Here is an 18,273-nt window from a genome sequence, read left to right on the forward strand (position 1 = left end):
TGATACCACAACCTTGATAAATTGTCGTGATCTGTTTACCTTAATTAGTTTGTACATTTTTGGATAACTTATTATTTTGGTTCGAGCCTCGGCCTTCAATTCTTATACCTATCATGTTATGCCAATCATTTAGTGTGTCTCAAGCACCATATTATATTTAATTTTTTGTAATTATTTCCCTGCTTCATTTAATTGGATTATAGGTCATTCTTTCATTTGTTATTCAGCTGTTGATTCTTTACTCACACCGTCTAACACTCTTGGTCATCTGCAGAGATTTATTATTCGATACTCTGCTCACGCTAGTAAGCTCTGCCCTTGATCTCTCTGCCTATAAACTCTATGACTGTGTGTTCTTGTCTTTCACTTCACCTGACAAAGGGATTGCGCTCCAAATGCTTGTGATTTTAAATAAGCCTGTTGGACTACAACCTGGTGTCGTGTGACTTCTGGCTAGAGGTGAAAGGCTGGGCAGTGAGACGAACTACATTGCTGTAGCAAAAAGACAATGATGTGCCATAAGAATTAGTGCTGGGACCAGTGCTTTTCATCATTTATGTCAATGAATTCGATGTGAATATAGGGAGCACAGTTCGTAAGTTTGCAGATGACAGTAAAATAGGTGGTGCAGTGGACAGTGAAGAAGATTATCTCAGAATATAATGAGCTGTTGGCCGGATGGGCCAGAAGTGGCATTTGGAGTTTAATTTAGACAAACATGAGGTCTTGCATTTTGGTAAAGCAAATCAGGGAGGACTTATTCAGGAAATGGAAGGACTTTGGGAGTTTGAAGAACAAAGAGACCTCTGGGTGCAGGTGCACCTTTCTTTAAAAGTGGAGTTGCAGGGAGACAGGATGGTAAAGAAAGTGTTTGGCATGCTTGGTTGTAATATTGAGTAAAGACATTGGGATGTACAGGACACTGGTGAGGCCACCTTTGGAATACTGTATGCAATTCTGGTCGTACTTCTTTCAGCAGGATATAGTGAAATTTGAGATGGTTCAGAAAACATTTACAAGGACGTTGCAGGCAATGATAGGTTTGAGATAGAAGGGGTGGCTGAATCAGCTAGGGCATTTTTCCCTGGAGCATTGGAGGCTGAAGGGTAACCTTGTCGGCTGAAGGGTGAACTTCCTCTGAACTCGCTCCAGGGCCAATATATCCTTCCTGAGGTATGGGGCCCAAAATTGCTCATAATACTCTAAATGTTGTCTGACCAGAGGCTTAGAAAACCTCCAAAGTACATCCCTGCTTTTAAATCTAGTCCTCTCGAGATGAATGACAGCATTGTGTGCGCCTTCCTAACTACCAATTCCACCTGCAAGTTTACCTTAAGAGAAACCTGGACTAGGACTCCTCAGTCCTTATACACTTCTGAATTTCTGATTTCTGAATTTTCTCCCCATTTACAAAATAATCCATACCTCAATTCTTCCTACAAAAGTGCGTGATCTCACACTTTCCATCGTTCTATTTCATCTACCACTCTCTTAACCAAAGTTTTCTGCAGCCTCCCCGCCTCCTCAATACTTGCCCATCCACCTGTCTTTGTATCGCCTGCAAACTTAGCTAGTACCTTGCCTCTAATACCATAGACCCTTTTCTTACTCATGTAAGAGTGAGGGGGTCTCTGTGCTATATATTTCTATAACTCTATAGAAAAAGAAGGGGTCTCTGTGCTATACATTTCTATAACTCTATAGAAAAAAGACCTGAGGGGTAACTTTTTTAACACAGAGGGTGGTTCATGTTTGGAACGAGCTGCCGGGGAAATGGTGAAGTGGTTACAATTACAATATTTGGAAGGCACCTGGATGTGTAAATGAATAGGAGGGGTTTGGAGGGATATGGGTCAGATGTGAGCAAATGGGACAACCTCAGTTTGGGATGTCTGGTCAAAGCGGATGAGTTTGAGCAATGTTTCAGGTCAATTCAATCCCTTGAGTGACAGACACTTCTCCCTTTTTCAGTATTACAGACCATTCAACATTCGCATTGCTCTGATTGGAGTGGAGGTGTGGACCAGAGACCAAGTTCCCATCAGTAAGAAAGCATCAGCAACAATGAATCAATTCCTGATATGGAGGCAGGATACACTTCTACCACGACTACACAACGACAATGGCCATCTCTTCATGTGAGTACCTCACACCCAATAATCCAACACTGAATCTACACTGACAACGGGATAGTGAATCATACAGTATAGTTCAGAACCAGTCCTCCACTCTGCACCAACAAATCTACTCAAAATCTTCATAGCTCCAACTATGCTGGCCCAAAGCTTTGAACATGATTATTTCAAGAGCTTATCCAAGTACTTATTAAAATTGTAAGGCTTCCTTCCCAGGCTGAGCAAACCCTCTGGGTGAAAATAAACCTTTCCTCAATTCCCCTCTACATCTTCTGCCTTTCACCTTAAATTTCTGTCCTCCTGTTATGACACAGCGGTAAACCCTCCCTCTAATTAAACCAAGCACACAGAAAAGCTCATCTCACCTCATAATCTGTTAAAGTATGAGTGATAGAGAACTACACAAATTCTACAATTTAATGAAAAGGATCAATTTTAATCTTTCACTCTGAAGTGAACATTAAACAACAACTACTTTCAACTGTGAGCCTCTATTCTCTTAAAGGCTTGTTATCTACCTCCCACTCTATCATAATAAAGTGATTCAATAAAGCCCCTATTAAATTTACAGCAACTTAATTTTCAAAATCAGACAGCAGCTGTCGTCTCCAGTGTCAATCTTCCTCTGTTCGTAGATCTCCCAGGGTCACCTTCAGTCTTCTGCTGCACAGATTTTTCATATGAAAAAGGTACCTATGAGAGAGTGTGTTTCAGGCAGAGTGTCTGAAAATGGCAGGTGGTGCGCTTTCTGGCTAACTGTCCAAAATGCCTGCTTTTTTATATCCCAAACATCAGATCATCTCATTAGTTGTATGTTGTCAAAACAGTAAAATTCAAATTTGATTGGATTTTAGTATCTTGGGACATAATTTAAACTGATTGGTTAAATTTGAGCTGCTGTGAAACAACTGCTATCTAGGTTACATCTTTCAATTTTTCAGCACACTCTGTGACATGACATGTGCTTGCCAGTTTTCACTCTCTCTTGTAGGGACAGTACACACCTTCAACTTCATAACACTCTTCCTTATGACCTTTCGGCAAAGGGGAACAGCTCCTTCCTATCTACCTTGTTCATGTCCCTTATAATCTTATAAAAATCTATCAGCCTTCAAACTCTCAACCTTCTCTGCTCCAAAAGTCTCAAACCACACTTATTCAGCCTCCTTTCATCATTGAAATGCTCATCCCAGGCAACATTCTGGGAAATCTCTTCTGTACCACCACCAGTGCAATCACATGTTTCCTATCATGTGGGAACCAGAAATGCACACACTTTTTCAGCTGTGACTTAACCAAAGTTCTGCACAGCAGCAAGATAACCTCCTTGATCTTATAACTCGTCTCTAAAGTTGGATACTAAGGTCTCGGTCCCCTCTCTATAACTGGATCCTCGACCGACTGACCTATAAACTGTAATCAGAAAGAACACGCGACAACACTACTTGCACTATAATCCTCAACATCAGTGACCCACGAGGCTGAGTACTCAGCCTCTTACTATACTTCTTATACACTCATGACTGTCAGCCAAATTCCACCCCAACTCCATTTACAAGCTTGCTGACAACACCACCGTTTGTAGGTCAGATCTCAAACAACAACGTGACAGAATACAGGAAAGAGATTGTATGCTCAGTAGCAGGGTGTAAAGACAACAATTGCTCATTGGTGAGCCTTCTTCTGGAGAACTGGGCCCAGTTCTGGTCAGAGTGTGCCAAGCAGGCTAAGATAAAAGGTAGGGAGGAGGGACTTGGGGGAGGGGCGTTGGGAATGTGATAGGTGGAAGGAGGTTAAGGTGAGGGTGATAGGCCGGAGAGGGGGTGGGGGCGGAGAGGTCGGGAAGAAGATTGCAGGTCAAGAAGGCGGTGCTGAGTCAGAGGGTTGGGACTGAGAAAAGGTGGGGGGAGGGGAAATGAGGAAGCTGGAAAATCTGTATTCATCCCTTGTGGTTGGAGGGTTCCTAGCGAAACGTTGATTCTCCTTCTCCTTTGATGCTACCTGATCTGCTGCGGTTTTCCAGCAACACATTTTTACGCTTTAGAAGGTGGTGGTGAGCTGCCTTCCTGAACTACAGCAGTCAATTTGCTGCAGGTTAACCCACTATGCCATTCAGAAGGAAATCCAGTGACAGTGAAGGAACAGTGACACACAGAACATGGAACGTTTTAGCACAGTACAAACCCTTTGGCACTCGATGTTGCACCGACCTGTGAAACCAATCTGAAGCACATCTAACCTACATTATTACATTCTTGTCCATATGCCTATCCAATGGCCATTCAAATGCCCATAAAGTTACGAGTCTACTATTGTTGCAGGCAGTGCATTCCATGCCTCTACTACTCTCTGAGTAAAAAAAGTACTCTGACATCTGTCCAATCTGGGCAGAAAGGTGGCAAATGGAGTTCAATGTGGGTAAGTGTGAGGTGATTCACTTTGGTATGAGTAACAAAAAGTTGGGGTACTGGGCTAATGGTCCGATACTTAGTAGTGTGGATGAGCAGAGAGATCTTGGTGTCCATGTACACAGGTCTCTGAAAGTTGCCACCCAGGTAAATAGTGCGGTGAAGAAGGCATATGGTGTACTGGCTTTTATTGGTAGAGGAATAGAGTTCCGGAGTCCTGAGGTCATGTTGCCGTTGTATAAGACTCTGGTGCGGCCTCATCTAGAGTATTGTGTGCAGTTTTGGTCGCCATACTATAGGAAGGATGTGGAGGCACTGGAACGGGTGCAGAGGAGGTTTACCAGGATGTTGCCTGGTATGGTAGGAAGATCGTATGAGGAAAGGCTGAGGCACTTGGGGCTGTTTTCATTGGAGAAAAGAAGGTTTAGGGGTGACTTGATAGAGGTGTACAAGATGATTAGGGGTTTAGACAGGGTTGACCATGAGAACCTTTTTCCACGTATGGAGTCAGCTATGGAGGGGGCATAGCTTTAAATTAAGGGGTGGTAGGTATAGGAAAGATGTTTGGGGTAGATTCTTTACTCAGCGAGTCGTGAATTCATGCCAGTAGCAGTGGTGGACTCTCCCTCTTTATGGGCATTTAAATGGGCATTGGATAGGCATATGGAGGATATTGGGCTAGTGTAGGTTAGGTGGGCTTGGATTGGCGCAACATCGAGGGCCAAAGGGCCTGTACTGCGCTGTATTTTTCTATGTTCTAACATTTATCATTCTTCAATTTAAAGCTATGTCCCCTCGTGCCAGCCATTACCATCCGAGGAAAAGGACTTTCACTGTCCACCCTATTTAATCCTTTGATTACCTTATATGTCTCAATTAAGTCACCTCTCAACTTTCTGCTCTCTAACAAAAACAGCTTCAAGTGTCTCAGCCTTTCCTCTTAACACCTTCCTTCTCTATCAGGCAACATCCTAGTAAATCTCCTCTGAATCTTTTCCAAAGCTTCCACATCCTTTCTATGATGTGGTGACCAGAACTGTACGCAATACTCCAAGTGCGGCCGCACCAGAGTTTTGTACACCTGCTGCATGACCTCATGGCATCCTTCTACCAGGTAAAAACAATGACTGCAGATGCTGGAAACCAGATTCTGGACCAGTGGCGCAGGAAGAGCACAGCAGTTCAGGCAGCATCCAAGTAGCTTCGAAATCGACGTTTCGGGCAAAAGCTCTTCATCAGGAATAAAGGCAGTGAGCCTGAACCGTGGAGAGATAAGCTAGAGGAGGGTGGGGGTGGGGAGAAAGTAGCATAGAGTACAATGGGTGAGTGGGGGAGGGGATGAAGGTGATAGGTCAAGGAGGAGAGGGTGGAGTGGATAGGTGGAAAAGGAGATAGGCAGGTAGGACAAGTCCGGACAAGTCATGGGGACAGTTACTGAGCTGGAAGTTTAGAACTAGGGTGAGGTGGGGGAAGGGGAAATGAGGAAACTGTTGAAGTCCACATTGATGCCCTGGGATTGAAGTGTTCCGAGGCGGAAGATGAGGCGTTCTTCCTCCAGGCATCTGGTGGTGAGAGAGCGGCGGTGAAGGAGGCCCAGGACCTCCATGTCCTCGGCAGAGTGGGAGGGGGAGTTGAAATGTTGGGCGATGGGGCGGTGTGGTTGATTGGTGTGGGTGTCTCGGAGATGTTCCCTAAAGCGCTCTGCTAGGAGGCGCCCAGTCTCCCCAATGTAGAGGAGACCACATCGGGAGCAACGGATAGAATAAATGATATTAGTGGATGTGCAAGTAAAACTTTGATGGATGTGGAAGGCTCCTTTAGGGCCTTGGATAGAGGTGAGGGAGGAGGTGTGGGCGCAGGTTTTACAGTTCCTGCGGTGGCAGGGGAAAGTGCCAGGATTGGAGGGTGGGTTGTTTGGGGACGTGGACCTGACCAGGTAGTCGCGGAGAGAATGGTCTTTGTGGAAGGCGGAAAGGGGTGGGGAGGGAAATATATCCCTGGTGGTGGGGTCTTTTTGGAGGTGGCGGAAATGTCGGCGGATGATTTGGTTGATGCGAAGGTTGGTCGGGTGGAAGGTGAGCACCAGGGGCGTTCTGTCCTTGTTACGGTTGGAGGGGTGGGGTCTGAGGGCGGAGGTGCGGGATGTAGACGAGATGTGTTGGAGGGCATCTTTAACCACGTGGGAAGGGAAATTGCGGTCTCTAAAGAAGGAGGCCATCTGGTATGTTCTGTGGTGGAACTGGTCCTCCTGGGAGCAGATCCGGCGGAGGCGGAGGAATTGGGAATACAGGATGGCATTTTTGCAAGAGGTAGGGTGGGAAGAGGTGTAATCCAGGTAGCAGTGGGAGTCGGTGGGTTTGTAAAAAATATCAGTGTCAAGTCGGTCGTCATTAATGGAGATGGAGAGGTCCAGGAAGGGGAGGGAGGTGTCAGAGATGGTCCAGGTAAATTTAAGGTCAGCGTGGAATGTGTTGGTGAAGTTGATGAATTGCTCAACCTCCTCGCGGGAGCACGAGGTGGCGCCAATGCAGTCATCAATGTAGCGGAGGAAGAGGTGGGGAGTGGTGCCGGTGTAATTACGGAAGATCAACTGCTCTACGTAGCCAACAAAGAGACAGGCATAGCTGGGGCCCATACGGGTGCCCTTTGGTCTGGAGGAAGTGGGAGGATTCAAAGGAGAAATTGTTAAGGGTGAGGACCAGTTCGGCCAAACGAATGAGAGTGTCAGTGGAAGGGTACTGTTGGGGACGTCTGGCGAGGAAAGAATGGAGGGCTTGGAGACCCTGGTCATGGCGGATGGAGGTGTAGAGGGATTGGATATCCATGGTGAAGATGAGGCGTTGGGGGCCAGGGAAACGGAAGTCTTGGAGGAGGTGGAGGGCATGGGTGGTGTCTCGAACGTATGTGGGGATTTCCTGGACTAGGGGGGATAGGACAGTGTCGAGGTAGGTAGACATGAGTTCAGTGGGGCAGGAGCATGCTGAGACAATGGGTCGGCCAGGGTGGTCAGGCTTGTGGATCTTGGGAAGGAGGTAGAACCGGGCAGTGCGGGGTTCCCGAACTATGAGGTTGGAAGCTGTGGGTGGGAGATCTCCTGAGGTGATGAGGTTCTGTATGGTCTGGGAGATGATGGTTTGGTGATGGGGGGTGGGGTCATGGTCGAGGGGGCAGTAGGAAGAGGTGTCCTCGAGTTGACGTTTGGCTTCAGCGATGTAGAGGTCAGTGCGCCAGACTACCACTGCGCCCCCTTTATCCGCTGGCTTGATGGTGAGGTTGGGATTGGAGCAGAGGGATTGGAGGGCTGCGTGTTGTGAGGGTGAGCGGTTGGAGTGGGGGAGGGAGGTAGACAGGTTGGGGCGGTTAATGTCCAAAAGCTAACACACCATATGCCTTCTTAACAACCCTATTAACCTGGACAGCAACTTTCAAGACTCTATGCACCTGGATACTGAGATCTCTCTGCTCATCTACATTACCAAGAATCTTACCATTAGCCCAGTACTCTGCATTCCTGTTACTCCTTCCAAAGTGAATCACCTCACACTTTTCCACATTAAACTCCATTTGCCACCTCCCAGCCCAACTCTGCAGCTTATTTATGTCCCTCTGTAAGCTACAACATCCTTCATCACTATTGATAACTCTACCAACCTGAGTGTCATCCTTCTATGCCCTCATCCAGGTCATTTATAAAAATGACCAACAGCAGTTTCCCCAAAACAGATCCTTGTGATACACCACAGGTAACTGATATCCAGGATTAATATTTCACATCAACCGCCAGCCTCTCTTCTTTCAGCTAGCCAATTTCTGAACCAAACTGTTAAATCACCCTCAATCCCATGCCTCTGTACTTTGTACAATAGCCTACCGTGGGAAAATCTTATTCAACGCGTTACTGAAATCCATACAAGTCAGGATGGGGAATGATTTGGAAGGGAACTTGCCAGTACTCGTATTCCCATGTATCTTGTCCTTCCAGATGGGAGTGTTCATGGATTTGGAAGGTGCTGCCAAAGGATCTTTGATGAATTTCTGCGATACATCTTGTAGATAGTACACATTGCTGCAACTGAGCATTGGTGGTGGAGAGAACAGATATTTGTAGATGTGGTGCCAATCAAGCAAGCTGCTTTATCTTGGGATGCTATCAAGATTCCTAAGTGTTGTTGGAGCTGCATCCATTCAGGCAAGTGGTACACATTCCCTCACACACCTGACTTGTGCTTTGTCAATGATGGCTAGGCTTTAGGTAACTCATGCAGTATTCCTTGCCTCTGATCTGCTCTTAAAGCCTTTGTATTCATATGCCACTTACACCTCTACTGTTGTTGCTCACCAGAACACCACCGATGATCATGCTTACCTCGCACACTGCCATAGATGCCTCTTCCACCCATGCTTTTGCCGTTGAACGTACCACTTCCACCCCACTGATGGCACTCACCGCCTCACAGCGCCAGAGACCCGGGTTCACTTCCTGCCTCAGGCGATTGACTGTGTGGAGTTTGCACATTCTCCCTGTGGTAAAAACAATGACTGCAGATGCTGGAAAGCAAATACTGGATTAGTGGTGCTGGAAGAGCACAGCAGTTCAGGTAGCATCCAACGAGCAGCGAAATTGACGTTTCGGGCAAAAGCCCTTCATCAAGAATAAAGGCAGTGAGCCTGAAGCATGGAGAGACTAAGCTAGAGGAGGGTGGGGGTGGGGAGAGAGTAGCATAGAGTACAATGGGTGAGTGGGGGAGGAGATGAAGGTGATAGGTCAGGGAGGGGAGGGTGGAGTGGATAGGTGGAAAAGGAGATACGCAGGTTCGACAAGTCCGGACAAGTCAAGGAGACAGTGCTGAGCTGGAAGTTTGAAACTAGGAGGAGGTGGGGGAAGGGGAAATGAGGAAACTGTTGAAGTCCACATTGATGCCCTGGGGTTGAAGTGTTCTGAGGCGGAAGATGAGACGTTTTTCCTCCAGGCGTCTGGTGGTGAGGGAGCGGCGGTGAAGGAGGCCCAGGACCTCCATGTCCTCGGCAGAGTGGGAGGGGGAGTTGAAATGTTGGGCCACGGGGCGGTTTGGTTGATTGGTGCGGGTGTCTCTGAGATGTTCCCTAAAGCGCTCTGCTAGGAGGCGCCCAGTCTCCCCAATGTAGAGGAGACCACATCGGGAGCAACGGATACAATAAATGATATTAGTGGATGTGCAGGTAAAACTTTGGATGTGGAAGGCTCCTTTCAGGCCTTGGATAGAGGTGAGGGAGGAGGTGTGGGCGCAGGTAGAATGGGAGGGTGGATCGTAGGGGGGTGTGGACCTGACCAGGTAGTCGCGGAGGGAACGGTCTTTGCGGAAGGTGGAAAGGGGTGGGGAGGGAAATATATACCTGGTGGTGGGGTCGTTTTGGAGGTGGCGGAAATGTTGGCGGATGATTTGGTTTGTGCAAAGGTTTGTAGGGTGGAAGGTGAGCACCAGGGGTGTTCTGTCCTTGTTACGGTTGGAGGGGTGGGGTTTGAGGGCAGAGGTGCGGGATGTGGACAAGATGCGTTGGAGGGCATCTTTAACCACGTGGGAAGGGAAATTGCGGTCTCTAAAGAAGAAGGCCACCTGGTGTGTTCTATGGTGGAACTGGTCCTCCTGGGAGCAGATACGGCGGAGGCAGAGAAATTGGGAATACGGGATGGCATTTTTGCAAACGATAGGGTGGCAAGAGGTGTAATCCAGGTAGATGTGGGATCAGTGGGTTTGTAAAAAATGTCAGTGTCAAGTCAGTCATCACTAATGGAGATGGAGAGGTCCAGGAAGGAGAGCGAGGTGTCAGAGATGGTCCAGGTAAATTTAAGGTCAGGGTGGAATGTGTTGGTGAAGTTGACATTTTTTACAAACCCACCGACTCCCACAGCTACCTGGATTACACCGCTTCCCACCCTATCTGCTACAAAAATGCCATCCAGTATTCCCAATCTCTCCGCCTCCGCCGTATCTGCTCCCAGGAGGACCAGTTCCACCATAGAACACACCAGATGGCCTCCTTCTATAGAGACCGCAATTTCCCTTCCCACGTGGTTAAAAATGCCCTCCAACACATCTCGTCCACATCCCACACCTCTGCCCTCAAACCCCACCCATCCAACCGTAACAAGGACAGAACGCCCCTGGTGCTCACCTTCCACCCTACAAACCTTCGCATAAACCAAATCATCCGCTGACATTTCCGCCACCTCCAAAAAGACCCACCACCAGGGATATATTTCCCTCCCCACCCCTTTCCATCTGTGACTACCTGGTGTGGTCCACACCCCCCTACGACCCACCCTCCCATTCTGGCACTTTCCCCTGCCACCGCAGGAACTGTAAAACCTGCACCCACACCTCCTCCCTCACCTCTATCCAAGGCCCTAAAGGAGCCTTCCACATCCATCAAAGTTTTACCTGCACATCCACTAATATCATTTATTGTATCCGTTGCTCCCGATGTGGTCTCCTCTACATTGGGGAGACTGGGCGCCTCCTAGCAGAGCGCTTTAGGGAACATCTCCGAGACACCCGCACCAATCAACCAAACCGCCCCGTGGCCCAACATTTCAACTCCCCCTCCCACTCTGCCGAGGACATGGAGGTCCTGGGCCTCCTTCACCGCCGCTCCCTCACCACCAGACGCCTGGAGGAAGAACGCCTCATCTTCCGCCTCAGAACACTTCAACCCCAGGGCATCAATGTGGACTTCAACAGTTTCCTCATTTCCCCTTCCCCCACCTCCTCCTAGTTTCAAACTTCCAGCTCAGCACTGTCTCCTTGACTTGTCCGGACTTGTCGAACCTGCGTATCTCCTTTTCCACCTATCCACTCCACCCTCTCCTCCTTGACCTATCACCTTCATCTCCTCCCCCACTCACCCATTGTACTCTATGCTACTCTCTCCCCACCCCCACCCTCCTCTAGCTTATCTCTCCATGCTTCAGGCTCACTGCCTTTATTCCTGATGAAGGGCTTTTGCCCGAAACGTTGACTTTGCTGCTACTTGGATGCTGCCTGAACTGATGTGCTCTTCCAGCACCACTAATCCAACATTTTCCCTGTGTCTGCGTGGGTTTCCTCCAGGTGCTCCAGTTTCCTCCCACAGTCCAAAAATGTGCAGGTTAGATGAATTGGCCATGCTAAATTGCCCGTAGTGTAGGGGAAAGGGTTTGGGTGGGTGCCCTTCAGCGGGTCAGTGTGGACTTGTTGGGCTGAAGGGCCTATTTCCCCACTGTTAGTAATCTAATCTAATAAACTATGTTACCTCCACTGCCGAAGATACTGCTTCTGCGAACACCTCCCAAAATGTCACTTCCACCGCCTGGGTGGTATCAAATGCACTGCTTCGCACCTCCTTTCTGTTGGCATTTACATCACTTCCTCGAGTGACATCACCAATGATCACATGACTGTCCCTACTCCAGAGACAGTCTCTGCCCCCACTCCCAACTGCAGCTCGACACCAGGCCCCAGCGACGCCGAGATTTTACCATTTCCCCAGACCTACCCCTCACTGAGGATGAAAGATCAGTAAAGGTATAACCTTCAACCCACAATGCTACCAGATCAATGAATTTCACACACGTCGTGACATCAAATATTTCTTCTGCAGCCTCTGTTACCTTGCTTACTTTTTCAATCATGACTCCCTCCCACCCACCCTCTCAGAACCACTTTCCTCGCCACCAACATTTGTCTCTTGGACACCCCGCCCTGTCTCTTACCTGCCCTGGACCTCTTCCTCTCCAACTGCTGCCGTGACACTAACCACTTGAACCTGCCCACCCCTCTCACCTGCTCTAAACTCTCACACTCACAATCACAATACACAGCCCTTCATTCACTCTGCTCCAATCCAACCTCACCATCAAACCATCAGACAAGGGGGCCACAGCAGCAGTTTGGCGCACTGACCTCTACATCTCTGAAGTCAGACACCAACGCACGGACACTTCCAACTACTGCCCCCTTGACCATAACCTTACCTCCCATCACCAAACCATCATTTCCAAGACCATCCACAACCTCATCACCTCAGGGGATTGTCCATCCACAGCCTCCAACCTCATATTCCCAGAATCCCGCACAACCAATTCCGACCTCTTACCCACAATTCACAAACCTGACTGCCCCAGTTGACCTATTGTCTCCAGCTGCTCTTGCCCCACCGAACCTGTCTCCTCATACTTTGACACCGTCTTGCCCCCCTCCCCTCCTTGGTCCAAAATGTCCCCACACACATTCTGGACACCACCCACACCCTCCACCTCCTGCATGACTTTTGTTCCCCCAGCCACCAATGCCTCATCTTCACCATGGACATCGAGCCTCTATACACATCCATCCGCCATGACGAAGGGCTCCTAGCCCTTCGTTTCATCCTCTCCCACCACCCAATCACACGCCTCGACCAACACATTCATTCCATTGGCAGAACTTGTTCTTACACCGAACAACTTCTCCTTCGAATCCTCCCACTTGCTTCAGACCAAAAGGGCAGCCATGAGAACCCACATGGGCCCCAGTGAAACCTGCCTGTGCATAGGAATCATGGAACAGTCCATCTTCCGCAGTTGCACCTGCATCATCCACCACCTCTTCCACTGTTACATTGATGACTGCTCCCATGAGGAGGTGGAACAGTTCATCAACATCACTAACACCTTCCACCCTGACCTTAAGTTCAGTTGGACCATCTCAGACACCTCAGTCCCCTTCCTAAACATCTCCACATCCATCTCCAGTGAATGCCTCAACACAAACATCTATTTCAAACATACTGATTCCCACGGTGACCCCGATTACACCTCCTCCCATCCCGCTCCCTGCAAAAACACAATCCCTTACTTCCAATTCCTCCTCCTTTGCTGTATCTGCTCCCAGGAGGAGCAATTCAACTCCAGAACATCCCAGACGGCCTCCTATTTCAAGGACTGCAATTGCCCCCTCACGTGATCAACAATGCCCTCCAGCACATCTCCACCACTTTCTGCACCTCCACCTGTGAATCCTACTCCTCCAAATATCCAGATTCAGCGCATTATCCTCTGCCATTTTCACCACCTACAATCAAACCCCATCACCAGAGAGATAGGTCCCTTGCCCTATCTGCATTCCACAGAGGCTCCCCTCTGGAGGTCCATGTGCCCCACCACTCCACACTCCATATCTGGTACCTTCTCTTCCTGCCGCAAGCGGTGTAAAACCTATGCCCACACCGCTCCCTTCACGTCGTCCAAGGCCCCAAAGAATCTTTTCACATCCACAGAGATTTTCCTGCACATCCACCCACCTCATCCCCTGTATTAAGACCATAAGACCATAAGACATAGGAGTGGAAGTAAGGCCATTCGGCCCATCAAGTCCACTCCGCCATTCCATCATGGCTGATGGGCACTTCAACTCCACTTACCCGCATTCTCCCCGTAGCCCTTAATTCCCCGAGACAGCAAGAATCTATCAATCTCTGCCTTGAAGACATTTAGCGTCCCGGCCTCCACTGCACTCTGCGGCAATGAATTCCACAGGCCCACCACTCTCTGGCTGAAGAAATGTCTCCACATTTCTGTTCTGAATTTACCCCCTCTAATTCTAAGGCTGTGTCCAGAGGTCCTAGTCTCCTCACCTAACGGAAACAATTTCCTAGCATCTACCCTTTCCAAGCCATGTATTATCTTGTACGTCTCTATTAAGTCTCCCCTTAATCTTCTAAACTCCAATGAATACAATCCCAGGATCCTCAGCCGTTCCTCATATATTAGACCTACCATTCCAGGGATCATCCGTGTGAATCTCCGCTGGACACGTTCCACTGCCAGTATGTCCTTCCTGAGGTGTGGGGACCAAAACTGGACACTCCAAATGGGGCCTAACCAGAGCTTTATAAAGTCTCAGTAGCACAACGGTGTTTTTATATTCCAACCCTCTTGAGATAAGTGACAACATTGCATTCGCTTTCTTAATCACAGACTCAACCTGCATGTTGACCTTTAGAGAATCCTCGACTAGCACTCCCAGAACCCTTTGTACTTTGGCTTTACAAATTTTCTCACTGTTTAGAAAGTAATCTGTGCTTTTATTCTTTTTGCCAAAGTGCAAGACCTCGCATTTGTTCACATTGAATTCCATCAGCCATTTCCTGGACCACTCTCCCAAACTGTCTAGATTCTTCTGCAGCCTCCCCACTTCCTCAGTACTACCTGCCTGTCCATCTATCTTCGTATCATCGGCAAACTTCGCTAGAATGCCCCCAGTCCCTTCATCCCGATCATTAATATATAATGCGAACAGCTGTGGCCCCAACACTGAACCCTGCGGGACACCGCTCGTCACCGGCTGCTATTCTGAAAAAGAACCTTTTATCCCAACTCTCTGCCTTCTGTCAGACAGCCAATCCTCAATCCATCCCAGTCGCTCACCTCGAACACCATGGGCTCTCACCTTGCTCTCAATGTGCTCTTCTCTACACTGAGGAGACAGAACGCTAACTCATGGAACTTTTCAGAGAACATCTCCGGGACACATGCACCCAACAAACCCATCATCTTGTGATCGACTATTTCAACTCCCCCTCCCACTCCACCAAGAACAAGCAAGTCCTGGCCCTCCTCCATCACCAAGTCCAAGCCTCATGACATTGGAGGAAGAATGCCTCATCATCTGCCTTGGGACCCTCCGACCACATGGCAACAAGGTCGATTTCATCAGTTTCCTCATTTCCCCAGCCCCTCACGTCATCCCAGATCCAACCTTCCAACTTGGCACTGCTCTCTTAACCACCTGTTCATCTTCCTTCCCACCTATCAGCTCCATCTCCCCACCTGCATTCACCTATCACCTTCTTATCTACCTCCTCCCCCAAGCCTCACCCCCGCCCTCCTATTTATCTCACAATTCTCTTCCACCCCCACCCCCCCAAACATTCCTGATGAGAGCTTATGCCTGAAACATTGACTCTCCTGCTCCTCGGATGCTGCCTGACCTGCCTTGCATTTCCAGTGCCACACTTTTCAAATCTGACTCTCCAGCAACTGCACTCTTCACTTTTTCTTATTCATATGCATAGTCCAATTGAGGTTTGGGTCAATGGTAATCCCAAGATGTTGATAGTAGGGCATTCCGCGTTGATAACACCATAGAATGTCAAAGGATAGAGGTTTGATTCTTTCTCATTGGTGATGGTCATAGATGTCCATGTCTGCAGCGTGTACGTTACTTGCCTCTTATCATCCAAAGTCTGGAAATTGTCCAGGATTTGTTGCATTTGTACTTGCACTGCTTCAGTACCTGAGGAGTCACCAATGGTGCTGATTATCTCTTCCGCTGACCTTATGATAGAGCTCATTAATGAAGCAGCTGAAGATGATTGGGCTGAGGACGCTTTCCTGAAGTACTCCTGCCTGCAGAGATGTCATGGAGATGACTGATTTCCAACAACCACAACCATCTTCCAATCTTCCAGCTTTCCCTCGATATCCATTGATTCCAGTTTTGCTCCAGCTCCTTGGTGTCAAAAAAGTGTAGTGATGGAAAAGCACAGCAGGTCAGGCAGCTTCTGAGGAGCAAAAGAATCGACACTTTGGGCATGTACATTCTTCATGAAGGACCTCTGCCCAAAACGTCGATTGTCCTGCTCCTCGGATGCTGCCCGACCTGCTGTGCTTTGCCAGCACCACACTTTTCGACTCTGATCTCCAGCATCTGCAGTCCTCACTTTCCCCTTGAGCTCCTTGGTGTCACACTCAGTCAAATGCAGCCTTGATGCCAACAACTGTCATTCACCTCCCCTCTGCAATTCAGCTCTTTTGGCCATGTTTGAATCAAGGTTGGAATGAGGTCTGGAACTGAGTGGCCCTGGAGAATCACATACTGGACGTCACTGAGCAGGTTATTGCTGAGCAGGTGCTGCTTGATAGCACTGTCGATGACCCCTTCCATCACTTTACTGATGATCGAGAATAAATGATGAGGTTATAACTGGCTGGGTTACTGGTTCCCTTTATCCATTGTGGTTGAAACATCCTCAAATTTCTCGATTAAATTAGTCAACACGATTTCTTTTTCAGGAACCCATGCTGACTCTCCTTGATTAGATGATGATTTTCCAAATGTTCTGCTATGATTTCCTTAATAATTGATTCCAATACTTTTCCAGTTATAGATGAAAGGCTAATCAGTCTGCAGTTCCCTGCTTTTTGCCTCCCTTACTTTTTGAATAGCAGTGTCACAATGGCAGTTTTCCAGCCTCTGTTACTTCTCCAAACTCAAGGATCTTTGGAAAATTACAACCAATGCATCCATTATCTCTGTATCTGCTCTTTTATGATCCTCTGATTCAAGCCATCAGGGCCAGGGGGACCTTTTTGCCTATTGCCTCGTTAGTTGGTCTAATACTACTTCTCCAGTGATGGTGATGTTACTTCATTCCTCCCCTGTATTCTTCAGTCCTTAATCCAATGGTCCAAACTTGCAGACTGAGTCAAAGTTCCAACTTGCTGCTAGAACTGGGTGCCTGATGGCAGAAGCAGTGATTTTGGTCCCAGTGCAGGGTCCTGCAGCATCAGCAGTGGCTGCATCATCAAGGTCAACCCAGCGTGAAAACATGGTGGCACTGGTGGAAGTGAGATGGCACCAGAGAGTGTTGCAGTGGCTGCAGTGTGGTGAGCTTCACAGTATGGACTCAAGGACCAGGGTAGAGGAGCTGAGCTAGAAACAAGAGCTGTACCAAAGACCACCTCACTTTGTCAAGAGTATAAGATGAACTTCATTGTTTATTTTAGTTTATTATCTATGTTTTGGTTTACTTTCTGGGTTTTAAGAGGTCGCTGCACAGTGATGTCATTAAACAACACTTTTCACTGTGATAAATACATGACACAAGAAATTAATCAAATCAAAGTTGTTCAAAGTATATTCCACTGTAAAGTCGTTGCAAAATATCTGTTCAACTCCTCTGTCATTTCCTTCTTCTCCAAAGCTGTCTCTCTTGATTCATTTTCTAAGGGGCTAAGGTTCATTGTGACCTCTTCTTCCTTTTTATATATTTAAAAAGCTCTAATTCACAATATTTAAATCCTTGCTAGCTTGCCCTCATCGTTTATTTTCTACATCTTTATTATCTTTTTAGCTCGTCTTTGTAGATTGTGTATTTATCCAAGTCTTAGATTAGATTTCCTAGAGGGTGCAGGCAGGTCATTTGGCCCAACAAGTCCACACTATCCCCTCTGAAGAGTAACCCACCCAGACCCATTTCCCTCGACTGTAGCACCTAACACTATAGACAATTTAGCATGGCCAATTCACCTTCCTTGAACATCCTTGGACTGGGGGAGGAAACCAGAGCACCGGAAGGAAACCCATACAGAAACAGGGAAATGTGCAAACTCCACGTGCAGTCTTTGGGATTGTCACTGATTTTGGCCATTTGTTTAGAATCCCTACAGAAACAGCATTTAGCCCAACAAGTTCACATCCGATCCTATCTCTGCAACCCTGCATTTCCCTTGGCTAATTCATCTAACCTACACCTCCCTGAATACTATGGGCAATTTTATGTTGCCAATTAACCTAACCAGCGCATCTTTGTGGGAGGAAACCAGAGCACCCAGTGGGAACCCAGACATACGTGGAGAGAAAGTGCCACCTCTACACAGACAGTTGCCTGAGGGAGGAATCGAACCCAAGACCCTGGTGCAGTGAGGCAGCAGTGTTAACTACTGAGCTACC

At 47.9% G+C, this 18,273-nt stretch overlaps 1 protein-coding gene across 1 annotated transcript in view; it reads left to right on the forward strand.

Annotated features, from left to right (window-relative positions):
• Positions 1-18,273, forward strand: part of LOC140480825 (disintegrin and metalloproteinase domain-containing protein 12-like) — a 241,911-nt gene that overhangs the window by 138,805 nt on the left and 84,833 nt on the right. Inside the window, exon 9 of the mRNA XM_072576274.1 lies at positions 1,972-2,138. Coding sequence (XP_072432375.1) covers positions 1,972-2,138 — 167 coding nt within the window. The remainder of the gene's footprint in view (positions 1-1,971; positions 2,139-18,273) is intronic.

Source organism: Chiloscyllium punctatum, chromosome 1, assembly GCF_047496795.1.
Source record: "Chiloscyllium punctatum isolate Juve2018m chromosome 1, sChiPun1.3, whole genome shotgun sequence".
Classification (NCBI taxonomy): Eukaryota; Metazoa; Chordata; class Chondrichthyes; order Orectolobiformes; family Hemiscylliidae; genus Chiloscyllium; species Chiloscyllium punctatum.